At 46.4% G+C, this 19,314-nt stretch overlaps 1 protein-coding gene across 5 annotated transcripts in view; it reads left to right on the forward strand.

Annotated features, from left to right (window-relative positions):
* Positions 1 to 19,314, forward strand: part of TOX2 (TOX high mobility group box family member 2) — a 129,231-nt gene that overhangs the window by 64,176 nt on the left and 45,741 nt on the right. For all 5 annotated transcript variants that reach the window (XM_059407048.1, XM_059407050.1, XM_059407045.1 and 2 more), the window contains exon 3: positions 18,286 to 18,531. In XM_059407048.1, coding sequence (XP_059263031.1) covers positions 18,286 to 18,531 — 246 coding nt within the window. The remainder of the gene's footprint in view (positions 1 to 18,285; positions 18,532 to 19,314) is intronic.

Genomic DNA, 19,314 nt, shown 5'->3' on the forward strand with positions numbered 1-19,314 from the left:
AAGTGTGTGTGCATGTGTGTGTTTCTGTGACGCTGTGTTGTGGTGCCAGGAAGTCTTATTTGTGGAATATTTGAAGATGCGCGTGTGTGCACACGCTTGTCCACAGACACGGTCACACACAAGTACATACGTGCGCATCGCATTCATGTAGACACGCTCGCTGACATGCACCTGTTCACACATTAAACATCACTTTGTGACTCTGAGCAAGCCACATAACCTCCCAGTGCCTCGGTTTCCTCAGTGAAATGGAGGTAATGCTAATATCCAGTTATTGCGGCTGTTGTGAATGACACACACGCACACACACACACACACACACACATACACACACACACACATACATTAGATTTTTATTTGTATTTATTTGTTTGATCGCTGCCTCCCTCCTGGACTGTTGGTGTCCTGGGAGCAGGGACCAGGCCAGAGGAGGAGCTGAGGGCATGAGGAAAGGAATGAATGAAGGGACAGCTCTCACAGATCTGCGGCACATGTGCTGATGGTTAGACACGTTGACACACACATTTGTGCATGTCTGCAGACACATCTGTTCACACGCGTAGAGGTGCATGGGGATGTGCGCACACACACACCCAGACAGACTTGTCCAGGCCCAGGGCTCAGTGGGTGGCTTTAGCTGTAGTTTTAAGACTCTGAGCTGGAAGTCAGAACACAGGGCTCTGTTGGGGGCTCCAGGTAACTGTGATTTATTATGTGACCTTGGATAAGTCTTTCCACCACTCAGAATCTCAGGGCTCCTAGCTGGGATGTGATAGAATTGGAATTTGAGCCACAGTCTGCCTGGGTCCAAGTCTGTGCTTTTAATGCCTAAGATTTTGCTGTCCACAGGGTGACCCACAGCCCAGTGGCCTCATCTGGAGCTTGTTGGAAATGCAGCATCTCAGGTCCCACCCCTACCTCGTAAATCAGAACCCACATTTTAACCAGTTCTGCAGGTGCTTTGTGGGCACATTATAGGCTGAGAAGCATGGCCTGAGGTGCACTGGCTTCCCCAAGCGTTAAGAGGAATCAGGGAGCCCAGATGCATGCCCGCCCTCAACAGCACCAGAGAGGAGCAATCAGCGGGAGAAGGGGCAGCTGGGAGCTGCTGGTGGGCAAGTCAACATGGGGGCTCAGCGTTCCTCTGAGGGTGCCCAGTCCCTACTACTTATAAAGATGCAGAATCGCATGGTCACTAAGAGTACCAATTCATGAACTCAACTTCTAAATGTAAAAACAACCCATGTTAGTCACCTTATAGTCCCTGAGGGTCAGACACCCAGGTTTGGCTTAGCGGGGTGCTTCCGCTCCAGACCTCTCATGAGGCTGCCATCTGTGTAGTGATCCGAGCTGCAGTCTCATCCAAAGGCCCCACCGAAGGGAGATTTGCTCCCAAGCTCATGAGTGGTTGCGGGGAGTCAGATCTCTTGAGCATGACTTCAGAGGTGGAACCTGGCTCTCTCCCTTCCTAGCTGCATGACTTCCATCGAATTTCACATCACAGTGCTTCTGTTTCTTCCTCTGTGAAATGGATGGAATAATGGCACCTGCCTCGTGGAGTTATTGTAACTCATAGAGCTGCTGCAAAGACTAATAAATTCATATGTGAAAAGTCCAAAGAACAGGGATACATTTAGCACGTTGTAAACACTATACAAATCCTTGCTATTATTATTATTTGAACAAAAGTACAGAGAAGCAGGACTACACAACCTTGCCTTCCAGAGGTCACCCAGTAAGCCTTAGGGGAATGGATGAGCTCTGGGTTCAGTTTCCTATTGGGGCTTTGGGGCATATTAACAGGAGCATGAGGTCCAGGCTATAGGAGGAGGCTTTGCTCCATTCTTCCCAGAGTAAACTTAGAATGCCAGGCCTATTCCTTGGTTCTACCACCTGGAAGGCACAAGGGAGTTGTGGTAATCCTGAGCATGAGCAGATGTCACCTGAGGGCACAGTGGCCCAAGCAGAGTGTCTAGCACATCCAGGGGCCTGGTGATATCAGGGGTCTGGATCACTGTGCCAGGTGTCAGGTGATGTTGCAGGATCTGGTCCAGGAGGTGTCATGAACCAGACAGGTGCTGGGACCCTACTCTGAAGGCAGTAGGCCTCGGAAGGGTCTGAGCTGGGCAGTGTCCCTGGAGCAGCATGAACTGGGGGACTTGCCTGCTTAGCTGTATTGTCACAGGACCTCAGAGAACTCACAAAGGCCAGTCTCTGAGGACTTGGGCGCATTCATACCCAGGCAGCTGGCTTGGCACATTTTTAGATGATGGCACTTCTACAGTTTTTAAAAGGTGGAGATAGAAAAAAAGACTGACTGCAAATAGATTTCTTTTTTTCCCCAGAAGCTATTTTAACACGGAAACAACTGGAGAGCCTACTCATCATTTTAAAATGCTTTTAAATTAGTACTGCCTCATGTCCGCCTGTGTACCTGCAAACTAGTGGCACATACATGGATTAAATTTGGGTTTAAAAATCCCTTGGTCCAACTCCCTCTTTTCACGTGGTGTTGCTTGGGGCTAAAATGGGGGCAGTGACTTTCCCAAGGTCACACAGTCTATCTGGGGCAGAGCTGGGACTCTGGCACCTTCGTAGGCAGATGATTCCAAGGTGAGAACAGAGAACCAGGAGACCCTCAGGGGTGAGGTGAGAATTATTTCATTCTGGGAAGCGTTTCTAAGGGGAAGCCCACTTCAGGCGTTTGCTGATTTCTTCGAGTTTACAGGGAAGGTGGTGAAGAGCCCAGCCCTGCATATGTAACAGCAGATCATCAGTGAATTCATTCATGCGTTCATTCATTCAGAAAAATATTTACTGAGTAGCTACCTTGTATCAGGCAACGTTCTAGGTGCTAGAAATACTGCCTTGAGCGCAGCAGTCCAGTCCCCGGATTCTCATTCATTCATGCATTGTTTCATTCAGCCAGTGTTTATTGAGGGCCTTCTGTGGGCAAGGCACTCTTTTTGGTCTTGGGCTAATCGGTGACCAAACAGCAGAATTTATATTCCGGTGAAGGGAATAGGCAATTTTTTTTTTTTTTTAAGTCGCAGATATTGTGTGTTAGATGGAAGAAGTTTGGGAAGAAAACCCACGTCTAGGACAGGGCTCAGCAAACCATGGCCCATAGGCCACAGCTGGTCCTCCACTGATTGTTTATAAATAAAGTTTTATTGGGACACAGCTGTATTTGTTTGTTTAAATGTTGACTGCCGCTACTTCCATGCTACAGCAACAGAACTGAATAGGGACAGAGACTGTATGACCCACCAGCCAAAAAGATTTATTATCTTCACAGAAAAAGTTTGCTGACATCTCCTCTAGGATACCCAAGGGAAGGTGTTGGATATGCGATTGGATCTGTAAGGCAGTTGGATATATGATTACAAGAAACATATTATCAAAATAAACACAACTCTGCCACTTATTGGGAAAGTGGACTTCCTTGCTGTAAAATGGGATGGAACCCAGTCTCAGGCCGGCCCCTCTCCCTGGGGTACTGTGGCCCCAAGTTATCCTCAGCTTGTCTACTTGTTAAGATTGTTTCCTCTTAAAGGAGAAGGGAAGGAGCTCTACCACTCCTGGCTCAGTTTTTCCAGAAACACTACCCAGCCCCCAGGTCCCACCCTGATAACCTGATACCCTGACTGGTTATCAGTCCAGAAAGCTACGTGAACCTTAGAGAATTTCCCAAACTGAAACACACAGGGATAACCATCATGTTTGTTCCCAGGTACAGTATCCACATTTAGCTAACTATATGGCTTCTTCATTTGCATTTTGTTTATATACGGTATGAGCTTTTATTTGTTTATTTATGTATTTTTAAGAAGCATTTTGAGTGGGGGGTGGGGTGGGGAATGATGGCCCAGCAAGAAGGCATAATTGTACTGATTTCCACAAGTGTGGCGATACTCCAGCTCTGATGTACTGCGAGACATGAATCAGAAAGATTCTATTACACATCTCTGGGACGGGTGACACAGGGGTATTATCCAAGATGATTAATTTGACTTGGTCATTATGGACACAGACAAGCCTGACAAAATTGCATTGCATTCCCCACTGAATTCCTAAAATCACTGTACACAGAATCAGTTACAAGGCTGGGTGCCCTGCTCCGGTGGATGGGATCTCAGGTTTGGATAAGGTAACAACTTCCTTGTTCTGAAACCAGAGCCGGGAGACCCTGAATTGAAGGACAGTCTTTTTCGCTGAGATGTTCTCACAGGGTGTGGGTTTCACTTGCGGAAATGGTAAGGTGGTAAGGCGGCTATGTCCTTTACTGTCCAGACCAGGATGAGTTAAACCCTTTTAGAGTTAAAAGGGTATTAAAAATTACCCTAAGACAGAGGCATAAACCAGGACTGTCCTGGGCCAGTGAGGGTTAATGCGTGTGCTGGGAGGGTGCGAATCGTGGTAGAGAATGTGTTCGCTCTGGATAGAGCATCTTGTCTTTGTTCCCGTAAATGCAACCCGAGTTACTCTGGATAAGTCATTTTCATCATCTGCACACCACCTCAGTTTCATCATCTGCACAGTGGAAAAGATACTTAATACTTGTTCTGCTTTACCACCTGACGTCTTTTTCCCCCCTCCCTGGGCATGGAGGAGGGGTCGTGTTGATTTTTCTGTTCGCGTATTTTCACATCTGTTTCCTTGCGTAATTCTCTCAGCTGTCAGGTGGGGTTTTGCAGATAAGTAGACAGTTTGGATAAAGTGCCAGAGGTCCCTTAGCGCGTAAGTGGCAGGACTGGAATTCCCCGAGGTCAGACTAACCCCAAGGCCAATATTCTGTCTGCCGATCAAAAGCAAAACAAAATAAAACAAAAAAACAAAACAAGAAAGAAAGAAAGAAAGAAAGAAAACCCCTAGTACTCCCTGATTATGTATTCCAAGAAACGGGAAGCCTTTTTTGCGAAAAACATTGGAAATCCATAAAAGCACCTGGAACCCTGAAGTCCTGTGTCAACACAAGGTCCTGTTGCTGTCCCTCGGGTTTTTTATTCAGCAGCCTGGATTTCTGCAAGAAGGCAGAGGTCCATCCCTTGCTCTTTCCTCCCGGCCTGTGGCCTTGGGCGGCCGTGGGGATGAGCGCAATCTGTCACCTGTGCTTCCACCCCATTTCCTCTGCTGCTGCTGGAGACGCTAGGTCGGGCAGGGTGAGGTGGGGTTCAAGGAGTAGGGTCAGAGCCTCTTGCTGACGGATGTCCTACTATCCGTGTCCCCTGATTTAGCAAATTTCCCCCACACTGGTTCTTTCCCATGAGGCCCCCTGAGCTGGGATCCGGGCCACAGCTCACCTGTTATGGCCTCTCCGCCGCTGGTCCACTGCAGATGGGATTCGTGCTGCCGTGGCCTCCGTACCCTCTTAGGCCACTGTCTTGGCTGGGTCCCTTCCAGATGCCTTCAGCTGGCTGCCTTCCGCAGCTTTCACGTGCTCCCAGGACCGCTTGCGCACCCTTGCCTTGCCAAACCACGTACATGCAGACCGTTCTTCGTCTCTCCCTCATCCTCTCTCTCTCTCTTCTGTTCTCTCAATCGCTCCTGGCCCTGCCAGCTCAGGCAGCTCTAGCTAGCCTCCCATCTCGCCCAGACTTACCCGCGCCAGCGTCCTCCTGAGCCTTTCAACCCTGGACACACGCGCTGGGTCCTCCCGAGAGCTCTTTCTCACTGGGCTTCACCGGGGAGGCAGGGGCCACCTCCTGTCTAGTGCTGCACCCTGAGTCCCAACCAGCTGTGCCACTGGGGCCTTTCTCACTGGGCTGGAAGCGGGGGGGGCTCCTCTACTCCTCTAGGTTCCCCTTTCTCTTGTGCAGCGTTGGGGTGGGTGATGGAAGGGGAGTCCAAATGTCCGTCTGAGAACCTTCTGGAAGCATGAACTGGATAAAGTAGGAAACCATCAAGTCGTGAAATTTCTTCCCTAAGAAGATATCGTTCATTTGTACATACTTAACGACATAGTTCTGAGACAGATGAAGCAAAAAATGAACAGATATATGAGAAGAAATGGATCAAATCGCCATCATGGTAGACATTTTTTACCATTCTCATAGACCAAGGATCAATCAGAAAAAGAAAACGAATGTTATTTTAGGATATTTAAACAACAGAACTAAGCTGTAAATAATAAACATGGATGAAAATTAGCTTTATGCTGTATTACAAAGGAATTTGCATTGATTTTCAAAGAATCAATATATTTTTCATTCCCTTTTGGGTATTCTGTCTTTTTTTCCCCCCCTCAGTGGTTTTTGCATTTGTTAGCCTTTTAAAAACACCCAGCTGTTCCTTAAATTTATCTAAAATTCATTATCTGTTTTATTACTCTTTCTTCTACTGACTTTTGGGTTATTTTCTTCCTGTGTCTGGCTTCTTGAGTTGAGTATTGAGTTTAGTATTTTGTTTGTTTGTTTTTCTTCCCTCTAATAAATTCACTTAGGTCAATAGTTACAAATTTTCCATTGTTTACTTATTGCAAGTTTTGTCAGATAGTGTCCTCATTGTCTGTGATTTCAGTTGCGATTGCCTCTTTGACCCAAAAGTTATTTAGAAGACAGCTTTTAAAGTGTCCCAGGCTTTAGAAGCCTCTACTTACCTCCATTTCTTTCCTGCTCCTTCTTCCTCTGACTTCTTTTCTTGTTAAAAACTAGGTTTGTGGATTTAGATAGTTCAGTGTGGGCTGTACCATTTCTTCCTTTTGAGAAATTTGAGATTATCTATGTAGTTAGTACATGGTCATGTTTTTTAAGTGTCCCATGGACATTTGAGAAAAATGCATGTTCTTTAAATAGCGGAAGAGGGTGCCTGGGTGGCTCAGTGGGTTAAGCCGCTGCCTTTGGCTCAGGTCATGATCTCAGGGTTCTGGGATCGAGTCCCTCATCAGGCTTTCCACTCAGCAGGGAGTCTGCTTCCCTCTCTTTCTCTCTGCCTACTTGTGATCTCTGTCAAATAAATAAATAAAAATCTTCTAAAAAATTTAAAAAATCAATAAATAGCGGAAGAAATCAAGAGGGTGAATTGTGTTTTTCAATTCTTCTGCGTTATATATGAATTTGTCAGTTTCTGAAGATAGCTGTTCATGTGTCCTTTTGTTTATGGTTTTGTTGAATCCTCTTCGTGCTTCTAAACAGTCTTTTACATTTTATATTGCTGTGGTTAACCAGTCTACATAAAAGTTTATATCTGTCGTTTGTTCTTTGTGGATTGTTATCGCTTATCAACTGAAGTATTCCTCTTAGATCCTTCGGTGATTTCGCCCTAAATTATACCTCATTTGTTATTAATTTTGCCACTTCTGCTTTTTATTTGCCTTATGTATCAGCTTATTTTTAACCTTCTGTGTCATTTTATTTTGGGCATTCTTATTATAAATGTCATAGGTTGGATTTATGTAGTTTAATCAAAATATTAATCTTTTATCTTTTAATAAAGGGGTTAAAATCATATTTATTGTGATTAGTAACATCTAATTACTACTGTCATCTTATGAAGGTTCTTTATTATCGAGTTTATAGTTCATTCCTATTTTCTTTTCTTCTTTTCAGATTTTTGTTAGGTTGATCCAATTCTATTTTCTTTTCCTTTGTTTTGGCTCCTCCAACAGCGTGGAATTTCTGCTTTCCCTTACAATTATAAACAAAAAGAGCTAATAAATGAATTCAGGAAAGTTTCAGAGTGTAAGATCAACACACAAAAACCAATTGTGTTTCTATATACAATGCAATGAACAATCCCAAAAGGAAACCAAAAAAGCAATTCCATATATAATAGTGTCCAAAAGAAGAAAATATGTAGGAATAAATCTAGCCAAACAAGTGAAAGACTTGAACACTGAAAACTAAAAAACATTGCTGAAAGAAATGAAAAAAGACCTAAATAAATGGGAAAGACATCCTTTGTTCCTGGATTGGAAGTCATAATTTTGGTAAGATTCCAATATCATGCAAGCAAGCTATAAACTGAGTACAATCTCCCTATCAAATCTCTACCAGCCTTTTTGGACAGATATGTAATCGCTTTCAAATATGTATGAAATTGCACAGAGCCCTGAATAGCCACAAAAATCTCACCAAAGAAGAACAAAGTTACACAACACACAATTCTGAATTTCTACAAAGCCGCAATCGTCAGAATGGTGTGGTACCATCCCAAGGACAGATACACAGACCAATGGAATAGAATGAAAAGAATCTAGGAATAAACCCCTGCATCTCTAGCCAAACTGATTTTTGACAAGGGTGCCAAGACCATTCAGTGGGGACAGAATAGTCTCTTTACCAAATAGTACTGAGACAACTGAATAGCCATGGGCAACAACATAATGAAGTTGGACTCCACCTCCTGCCATACACAAAACATAAGTCAAAACGGACCCATGACCCAAGTCTCAGAGCTGAAACCATAACAATCTTAGAGGAAAATAGGGGTAGCCCTTCATGACACTGGATTTGGCTGTGGATCCCTAGGTATGACATCAAAAGCATGAGCAACAGAAGAAAAAATAGATAAATTGGACTTCATGACAATTATATACTTCTGTATATTGAAGGACATTGTGAGAAAGGTGAGAAGACAACCTATAGATTGGGAGAAAAATACTTGCAAGTCACATATCTTCTAAGGGTCTGTATCTAGAATATGTAAAGAACTCTTTAATACAGCAACAAAAAGACAATCCAATTTAAAGATGGGCAAAAGACTTGAATAAACATTTTTTCAAACAAAATATGCAGTTGGCCAAGAATCACATGAAAAAGATGCTCACCTTCATTAGTCATCACTAGTCATCACTAGTTCATACAAATCAGAACTGCAGTAAGATGCCATTTCATACCCCTTGGGATGGCTATAAAGAAAAGTAGTGGAACATGGATATTGGTGGTGAGGATGTGAAGAATTTGAAACCCTCATACGTTGCTGGTAGGAATGTAAAATGCACCACCGCTGTCAAAAGAGAGTTTGATGGTTTCTCAAAGTTAGGTATAGAATTACCACAAACCCAGCAATTTCACTCCTCCTTATCCACACAAAAGAACTGAAAACAGGGACTCTAAATAATATATGAATGCAAAGCAGCACTAGTCACAATAGCCAAAAGCTGGAAACAGCCCAAATGTCTGCCAGTAGATGAATGGATACACAAATTGTGGTATTTACATACAATGGAATATTATTGAGCCATAAGAGGGAATGAAGTGCCGATATACCCTACAATATGGATGAGCCTTGAAAACATCATGCTGGGTGCTTGGGTGGCTCAGTGGTTTAAAACCTCTGACTTTGGCTTGGGTCATGATCCCAGGGTACTGGGATTGTGCCCCACGTCGGGCTCTCTGCTTGGCGGGGAGCCTGCTTCCTCCTCTCTCTCTCTCTCTCTCTCTCTCTCTGTGTGATCTCTGTCAAATAAATAAATTTTTAAAATCTTAAAAGAAAAAAAAGAAAACATCATGCTAACTGAACATAAAAGGTTCACTTATTGTGGACATAAAAGGTCACATATGTGGTTCCATTTACATGGAACTATCCAGAATAGGTAAATCCACAGAGACAGAATGTAGATTGGTGATTACCAAGGGTTGAGGGTCCAGGGCGAATAGAAACTGCTTCATGTGTATGAAGTTTCCTTTTGGGGTGATGAAAACATTCTGGAACTAGACAGAAGAGGTGGTTGCAGAACACTGTGAATGTATTAAGAGCCATTGACATGTTCATTTTTATTTTTATTTGTTTATAGTTAATCTTTTTTTTTTTTTTTTAAGATTAAGATTTTATTTACTTATTTGAGAGAGAGAGCACAAGCAGGGGGAGTGGCCAGAGGGAGAGGGAGAAGCAGACTCTCTGCCGAGCAGGGAGCCCGACATGGGACTCCATCCCAGGACCCTGAGATCATGACCCGAGTCAAAGGTAGACACTTAGCCATCTGAGCCACCCAGATGCCCCCAAATGTGAATTTTTAAATGGTTAGCTTTATGTTACATGAATTTCACCTCGGTAAATTTTAAAAAGTGTAACAAACATATTTAAACAAATTTCCCTTACAGTGTAGAAAACTAATCAGCATCTGTAATGTCCTTCTTTACAGAAGACAGAGCTTCTAGCTGAAATCCTCTGGATTTTTAGTCTGTGATCATTATTAATTTTATAATTCCATGCTATATCTCTTCTGTTTTAGGAGTCCTTATGAATAGTCACATTAAGTCCTGCAGTCACCTTACTGGGGGACAGTTATTTTGAATTGATACAAGCTGTAGTGGTTTCTGAGCTTACCACTCTTTCTAGAATGCCTTTCTTGGCTTTCTTTGTTTCTTTCTTTCTTTTTTTTTTAAGATTTTATTATTTGGCAGAGAGAGAAAGCACACATAAGCAGAGGGAGTGGCAGGCAGAGGGAGAAGGAGAAGCAGGCTCTCCACTGAGGAGGGAGCCTGATGCAGGGCTCGATCTCAGGATCTTAAGATCATATCCTAAGGCCAAGCCAGATGCTTAACAGACTGAACCACCCAGGCACCCCCTTCTGAAACCATTTTCTAGGTTTGAGCTTTGAGTATATGTTTCAGAAAGGATTATTTAAAAGAATACATACATATGTATATGTATATATAGATATGTATATGTATGTATGTATGTATGTGTTACTTCCTTTGAATGAATTTTTTTAAAGATTTTATTTATTTATTTGAGAGACAGAGATCACAAGTAGGCAGACAGGCAGGCAGAGAGAGAGGAGGAAGCAGGCTCCCTGTTGAGCAGAGAGTCTGATGTGGGGCTCGATCCCAGGACCCTGAGATCATGACCCGAGCTGAAGGCAGAGGCTTAACCCTCTGAGCCACCCAGGCGCCCTCCTTTGGATGAATTTTGATTCATTTGTTATTTTATTTTGTCGTAGTAAGTGAAAGATTATGTTCTGATAATTTCATAGAACATAAGGTTATCCCTGCGGCGGTCTTCTGGCCCACTGGATACTCTCAGACTCCTTCCTCTCTGTCCCCCCGTCAAGGCCAGGAGACCTCCCCTTGGCCCATGTTTACTCCTCTGACTCAAGGAGTCCCTTTTTTAAAATTATTATTTTTTAATGTATTATGTTAGTTGCCATCTAGGACGTCATTAGTTTTTGATGTAGTGCTCCATGTTTCATTGTTTGCGTGTAACACCCAGGGCTCCCGTGCAGTCCGCGCCCTCCTTAATACCCATCACCGGCTCACCCATCCCCCCGCCCCCCTCCCCTCTAAAACCCTCAGTTTGTTTCTCAGAGTCCACGGTCTCTCATGGTTCGATGTTTCGTGAAGACCCCTTCTTCCAAGGAATTCCAGGAGAAGGCTTAGGCTTCCCGGACCAAAAAGGGCAAGCCACATGGTGGGCTCAGCCTAAGCATCCTTCCCTTCCTGGTGAATGAAGAGCATGGCAGTCTGTCCTTCTGCCTGCCCCTTCGACCCCAGGCATATTGCTTTGCTCTGAATTTCCATTCCTTAGTTATTTGGAAAGAGAAGCACAAATGGAGGAGCTGAGGAGTGGATGATTCTAGCCGCCGACTAACCCCGCTCTGTGTGGTGAGGGAGCCCCACCTCCTTATCGTTAAACTGCCTGTGATGGCCCCGCCATTTGCCTCAGTGCTTCCTCCTTCCACTTCTTGCCTGAAAAGACAGTCAGTTACGGTTTTCCGTGCACCACTTCTAGGGAGGGAGGAACTCTGGTTCAAGTCACCCGTCCTACCCTTGGGTCCTGGCCAAGACCAGCCTTCTCCCCGAAGGGGGAATCTTCACTGTCTGCCAGACTGTTCATTTTCTTCCTTCCAACTCTTGCTTCTGGCATTTGGTGAGAAGTTCGTCTATTTCTTCATTCATTCATCCATTTACTTCCTGAGCACTCATTACTGTTAAAGAACCTGGGGATACAGCAGTGAAAAAAAACATGAATACTTCCTCCTTCATGGAGCTGACATTCTAGTAGGGTGAGAGAGGAAATAAAACAATGAAATCTGAAGAACGTTAGAAGGTGATAAACACACAAAAGTGATTAAAACAAACAGAAAATGGAACTTGACTGGTGGTCGATTTTATTATTTATTATTTATTTATTTTTAAAGATTTTATTTATTTATTTGACACACAGAGCCAGTCCAATGCTGGGCTCCATCCCAGGACCCTGAGATCATGATGTGAGCGGAAGGCAGAGGCTTTAACCCACTGAGCCACCCAGGCGCCCCTGGTGGCTGATTTTAAATTGAGCAGTGAGGGTGGAACTCTTTGGGAAGGGGATATTCAAGTAAACATGAGCAGCAAAGGATGAGCTGTGTATTTGAGACAAGAATGTTCCAGAAAGTGGAAGCAGCCAGTGCAAAGGCCCTGAGGCAGAATCATGCCCAGAGTGGCATGAACTGGGAGAATGGCAGGAGATGTCAGGGACGTAAGGGAGATGGACGTGGGGGTGGGGGCACTCCATACAGCATGGGTAGGAAACCATTGTAAGGGCTCTGGTCTTACTCTGAGTGACAAGGGGTCCACCGGAGGGTGGTGAGCAGGGAAGTGATGTGATCTGACATTTTCACAGGATGATTCTGGCCCCTGAGGGAGAAAAGACCATAGCAAGAGTGGAGACAGGGAAACCCATCTCTCAGGGGGAGTGAGAAAGGAATCTTGAAGACCCCTCTGACCCAGTGTGGGGAAAATGCTGGATTCAGAGTCACAAGATCTGGGTTTGGTCCCATCCAAGACTTCTGGCTATGCGACACCCTCACTTCCTCAGCCTCATCTTCTTCACCTGCAAAATGGAGAGAATAGTCCTATGAGTTCTTTGCAGAACTGACGTGGGTTTGCCGGAGAATGTGCGTGAGAAAGCCGGCTCCAGCGGCCGGCGCACAATGGGTGCTCCGTGAGAAGCAGCCACAGAGTGGGCGGTCTTCTGGTGTCCTCCATTTAGGATTTGATCGCGTTCGAGGGAGGCATGTAGTGTTTGCATGTTTAGTTATTTTTAAGTGTGCTAATCACCTCTTTAAATGGATTGTCATAATTGTGTTATTCCAATATTTTGATGCAACAGATGCTTATTTTTGCAAAAGGCTTCTGGTTGGTTGGGCTGGTTCCAGTGTTTTGAGGTTTTCGTTTTTCAACGAAAGGAATGGACTTGTGTAGTCATTTAGCACTGTGTGCCAGCACCTGCTCTGGGGGCAGGGGGCGGGCGGGGTGGATGGCCCGGAAGGCGATGGTGGAGGGGCACAAGCCACAGGTGACTGAAGGACTTACGTCTGTCGGGAGGGACAGGTACAGACACACCTAGGGGAGCTCTAAACCTCAAGTCTGGCACAGTCCCCATCTTGTGTACATTTACCATATTCTAACTGAGCACCTACTATGTGCCGGGCACTGTGCTAGGTGTTGATGACGAGACAGTCTTACCCCTGTCCTCCTGGAGCCTGGTATTGGGGGTGGGGGACACAAATAAAAGGTAATTAAATAATCAAAAATAATTGCAGATGTATGGGAGCCTGGCGGGGGGGGCGCCCAAACACGGGGCTGCTGAGGAGGGGGTCTTGCTGCAGGATGGGCAGGGCAGCTGGGGGAGGGAGGCTTCCTAGGACCCTGCTTTCTGGGATGATATGATGCCCGTGGCTGAGTCCTACCGAAAGCCAGTCATCCCCCAGCCCATCGTGGTAGTCAGGCTCAAGACATCATCCCACGGCACGCAGGCTTGGGGTGTGAGGAGTTCATAATGCTCACGGTGAGGGTAACGAGTGCGTGAGCTGCTGTCTACTTGCTGTGTGTTCTTGGGGAAATTCCCTAATGTCTCTGAAACTCTGAGGAAGAGCAGCAGTGGCAACAATGACAGCCACCACCGAGGGGGCGGACTCCGCACCAGGCAGTGTCCTGAGCAGCCCCCCTGTGTTGACTCACTCACTCTTTACAGTCGCCCTGCAGCACCTGCTGTACTGCCTGCCTCTCACAGATGAGGAAGCGGAGGCAGAGAGGCAGAGAGGTGTGCCCAAAGTCACACTCCTCGTGTGTGGCGGAACCAGGATTCAAACCCAGACGCTCCGGTGCTCGACCACACACTGCACTCCTGTGCCTCAGGGACCAATTTCGCCCATGTCCAGGGCCGTCCCGGAGTGAGATGTATGCTCACGGCGTCCGCCCGGGGGCCTGGCTCACTCATCCGTTCGGCTAATTATTTCTGAGCTTCTTCCTCTGTGCCAGGTTCTGGGAAGCAGAACCAACAAGGGCTGTCCTGGCAGGACTCACAGTGAACATTAAACAAATAATTATGCAAGCAGTTCATTAACCACACGTTCGGTGAGTGCTTCCGAGGGGAATGCAGAGCCTCCTGGGGCTGTGTAATGGGTTCCAACCCACTCTAGAGAGTAGCGGCAAAGTCATCCAAACCAGCCTGTTGCGGCGGGACCCGTGGTAATGAGCCAGATGACCGGAGGATGCGTGGTGAGCTAAGCATTCCCTCAGAGGGAACAGCCAGTGCGAGGACCTGGAGGCAGGCAAGGTCACTGGGTCTAAAGGGGTCGGGGGGCAGCCATTGAGGATGACAGGGCTGTGTCTGAGACTGTGGACTTTATCCTCAGGACAGCGGGGAGCGACGAAAGCCTGGTAAGTACGGAGTGGCGTGGTGAGGTGGTCCTCTTTCTAGAGACCACTCGGGCTACATGAAGGGGACGGATTTGGGGGGAGAAGAGCCCAAGAGCAGGGCAGAGGCTGTGGCGGTTGTCCAGGTAGCAGATGGTGTAGCTTGGACCAGGGCGGCGGTGGTGGGAATGGAGAGAGGTAGGTAGATTTAAAAGATAGTTCAGAGGAGTTCCACTGGATTTGAGGGGTGACCGAGGGTTGGTGTCTTTATTAGCTGCACGGAGGACCGGATGAGGGACCCAGGTGCAGGGGTGGGGAAGGGCAGTGTGGCTGCAGCTTTGCACACGCCGCCCTTGAGATGCTTGTGAGACCCCAGGTGGGAATATTGGGGCAGGAGAGGTGTTTCGATGCGCACCTCGGGAGCTCAGATGGTACCAAGACTGAAGGCGGAAATGTGGCTCCTAGATGGCAATTAAAACTGAGCTAGAGGAAGGGTATAGAGCAGGAAAGGAGGAGAGTCAGGACTGAGGCTGAGAACCTCCAGCAGGGAAGGGTGGGTAGAGAAGAGGAATTGACATTGGAGAAGGAGAAGGGAGAGCCAGAAGGTGGACAGCATGAGGTCGTGGATGCTAAAGGAGGGGTGTCCTCAAGAGGAAGGGAAGGAATCAGTTGGACCAACATCCCTGAGTGAAGTGTGGTTTGAAACAATCTGATTGGATCTGGAGCCGTGGAGGCCACTGGAAGGGGGGGTGGGCTTGGGGGTAGAGGAGGCAAGTCCCAGGGGGCTGTGTAGTGAGTGAGAGATGAAGAAGAGGGGCTGAGAGGTGAGGAAGACGGGAGGAGGTGGTGGCAGCTGGGGAGAGTGAGGGGGTGTGCAAGCCCGGAGAGAGGTGAGCATGTTTCAGTGCCGAAGAGACTGGTCCAGTGGAGGGGGATGCCAGAGAGCCAGGAGCAAGAAGTGTTCATGGGATATCCGAGGTCCTTGGACAGAGGGGGAAGGGGAGGGGGAAGGTCACTGGGTACATGGACAGGGAGATTGGCTTTAGGAAGGAGGGATGGCTCTTTTGGCATCAAAAGAAGAGCAAGTTGGTACCAAATGTGGAAGTTTGTGGTTCTGGCATCAGGATGCTGCTAGGGTTATTTTCTGTTTTCCCTGGGAAGTCGAGGGTGATTGGTCATCTGCACTGGGCGAATGGGTAGAGAGGGTGCTGGAGAATGAGGAAAGAAGACAGGCTGGGGAGAACCGCCATGGAAATGAACAAGTTGAGGGAGAGTGGATCCCGGAGGCATGAAGACATCACACAGCTGGTAACCATGCTTTCTGGTGAAATGTGGCCGGAATTTTGCCCAACTTTCTTGGTGAGGGTGAGAAGGGGTGCGTGGTTGGGTTCCTATCATTGTGGGGGTTTTAGTAGCCAGGTGCCAGGCATGGAGGAGCAGAGGGAGGCATGGCGTGCTTTCTTTCCTCCACCCAGTTCTGATTACTTGGGGGGTACTCTGTCCCCTTCTCCATCCTGCCTCCCTGTAGCTATCTTCGCCAAACCCTGTACCACTCATAGCCTTAACCCTATAATTATACCAGTTGACTTGTGGGCACTTTGTCTTGGAGGAGATGAGCCTAAGGACAAAATTACACTAACACCCACATATGTGCACCAAAATGCATCAAAACTTGAAAAATCATTTTCATCCTCCCTAGGATGACCTTGTTAGGATGTTTGAAGGGTTCTCTCTTTCTCTCTCTCGTTCTCACTCTTTCTCTCTACCTCCACCCTCCCCCGTTCTCCAGTAGAGACATACTAGTTCTTAAACATGGAGTGTTCAGAATGTATTTATTTTAAGGGAGGGTACTGGGTGCAGAGTGGAGAGTCTCAGTGTGGAGGACTTGTGCCTGGAGACTCCTTGAAGACATTGCAGTGTTATGAGAGAAAGGGGGGGATTGGACCCAGTTTCCTCCTACTGTTGAACATGCGTGAAGCCTCTAGATCTTGATTTTCTGATCTGTCAACTGGAGATAAACACAGGATTCTTTTAAGAATTAGAGATTAATTACATGTCAAGTATATCTTAATAAAGCCAGGAAAAAACGTTCAACCAGGGAACCCGGGAGCCATCCATGTCAAGGTAGACATGTGTCCCTAACACACTAGCCATATCTATAATGGCCTCCTGTGTTTCCCTAATTACAAATGTGTCTCTGATATGACCCAGGATGTGTCTTTAATTCCCCAAGTGTGTTCACCCTGGTGTGGATTATCTCTCTAATTGTCCAAGAGAGTCTACCAAGAACCAAGATTCCCAGGATCTGTGTTACAGACAAGAACATGTATCTTCCTTTGCAGATAGTGTAAATTAGAGGAGGAGGGAGGGAACTGGAGTGAGATTTCTTTCTAACTATGTGACTTTGGGCAAGTAAATCCCCCTCTCTGGGTCTTAGTTTTTCTATCTATAAAATGGGCAAAAAACAACAGAACCTCCTTCATAGGGATGTTGTAAGAATTAATTCATTAAATGTTTGTAAAGTGCTTACACCTGGCACATACTATGTGCTCACTAAATGCTAGATATTTCTATTCCTTGATTGGGAAAAAAAAAAGGCTCAAGGAAATTGTTTTCCTTGATCGGGAGGGACTGAGTCTTCCTTGGGTCCCCTCTCCTGGTCATTCTTTTAATCTCAGGCACCAGCTGTGGGTCTTCCATTGAATTAGATTCAAATTCCAACAGATATTGATTCAAGAAATGCAAGGCTGTTTTAACCTTAGAAAAACCAAGTGAAGTGATATACCATGTTAACTGAATTAAAGGAGCAAAATCGCTCGAGCTTTCCCCTAGATGCGGGGAAAAGGAGTCCAATAAAAGCCAAACAACAACAACAAAGCACACACAATTGAAAGAAAAATGAACACCTTCTTGACAAACTAGCCATGTCTCACGCTGTTCCAGAACATCTGTAAGAACCTACGGTAGATATTGTACTTAGTGGTAAAACATTGAGATCTTTAAGGTAAGGAAGAAAGCAAGGCTGCCTGCTCTCGCCATTTCTATTGAGCATTGTGCTGGAGCTTCCTGGTCAGTGCAGTGAGTGGGGAAAGCAAACAAACAAGGATTGGAGAGGAAGGTGTCCAGTATGGCTCCTAGGTTGTGCTTCTAGGGGTGCCTTCGTAGCATTTACCAAGACGAGAAAGATCAGGACAGGACCCACGTGGGCTGGGTGTTCAGGGGACCCAAGGGGAAGGTGTCCAACTGCTCTGGAAGACCACCAGGCAGGGAATCAGGATACTTCAGTCCATTCCCCACTCTTGGACTAACCATGGATGGGCTACTTTCCTTTTGGACCTGGATTCTCCTGTCTCTAAAATGGGTGGGTGTGGAAGACGGACTCATGGTGGTCTGCGGGGTCCAGACAGACGGACTCATGGTGGGCTGCGGGGTCCAGACCTGATGGAAAATGAAGAAGGTGGGAATAGGAGCGGGTCCCACTCTCCAGGGGGGCAGGTTTTTTTATATAGACCCTCTAGTGGGAGGGCACACCCATCTGGAGATGGGACAGGAATCTAACCAAGTCATGGGGCCATCTTGACTGTCTCCCTTCCAGAGGAATCATCCCTTCTTTCCTTTGTCAAGAAGTTGTTACCATTTTGTTGCTATTATTGGTGCTATTAAGCATGTTCTTCAGTTGTAAGACACCGAGCCCCAACAACATGCCCTTTTGATGTTTTAGACCTACAGCAGCCAGAGCGAGAGCAACGAAGACTATGAGATCCCCCCGATAACACCTCCCAACCTCCCTGAGCCATCTCTCCTGCACCTGGGGGACCACGAAGCTGGCTACCACTCGCTGTGCCACAGCCTCACGCCCAACGGACTGCTCCCCGCCTACTCCTACCAGGCCATGGACCTCCCAGCCATCATGGTGTCCAACATGCTGGCCCAGGACAGCCACCTGCTGTCTGGCCAGCTGCCCACGGTGAGTCTGTCACATCCCTCCCCATGGTTCTGCTGGATACAGCAGGGAAGGGGGTTGAGAGGGGAGCAGAATGCCAGTGTTTTGATGAGGACCCTCTGCCTGTGTGCAGGGCGTGGGCTTGGATGTTTGCATGGGATCTGCCGAATATGAGGGGAGGGCATGGAGGGTAATTTACATCCTCACACAGGTAACTCCTGGAGCTCTGTCTGTAGTGTCTTGTTAGTGCTTGTTTTACTGTTATTTGTAATAGTTTAATCTCATCTTTATTTTTATTTTATGATGACTTTATTGAGATGTAATTCTCAAACCGTACAGTTCACCCATTTAAAGAGGACAACTCCCTAGATTTTACACAGGATTGTATGACTATCAGCTCAGTCCATTTTGGAACATTTTATAACCCCCCCACAACTCACAGCCCTAGGTAACCACTAATCTACTTCCTGTCTCTAGGTATTTTCCTATTCTGGACATTTCATATAAATAGAATCATAATGTTTTAAAAATATTATACCTTGTTTCTTGTTTAAGCTGCCAGGGAGAAGGGTGATTGCTGAGTTAAAGTTTCAGGATAAGTAGAAAATGAGCAGGCAGGCTAGGACAGGAGAACTTCCAAGTTGGAGGAATAGCATGTACAAGAGCAAGAGGCAGGAGGGCTTGTATCATTCTTAGGGACAGCATGGGGTTCATTCTCTTTGGAGGGCAGGAGAGAATGGACCTGGAGCCAGAGAGAGAGAGAGGGAGGTGAAAGGGGTAGCAGCACCTGGATCATAAGGGTCCTGA

Source organism: Mustela nigripes, chromosome 7 (genome assembly GCF_022355385.1).
Source record: "Mustela nigripes isolate SB6536 chromosome 7, MUSNIG.SB6536, whole genome shotgun sequence".
NCBI classification, from domain to species: domain Eukaryota; kingdom Metazoa; phylum Chordata; class Mammalia; order Carnivora; family Mustelidae; genus Mustela; species Mustela nigripes.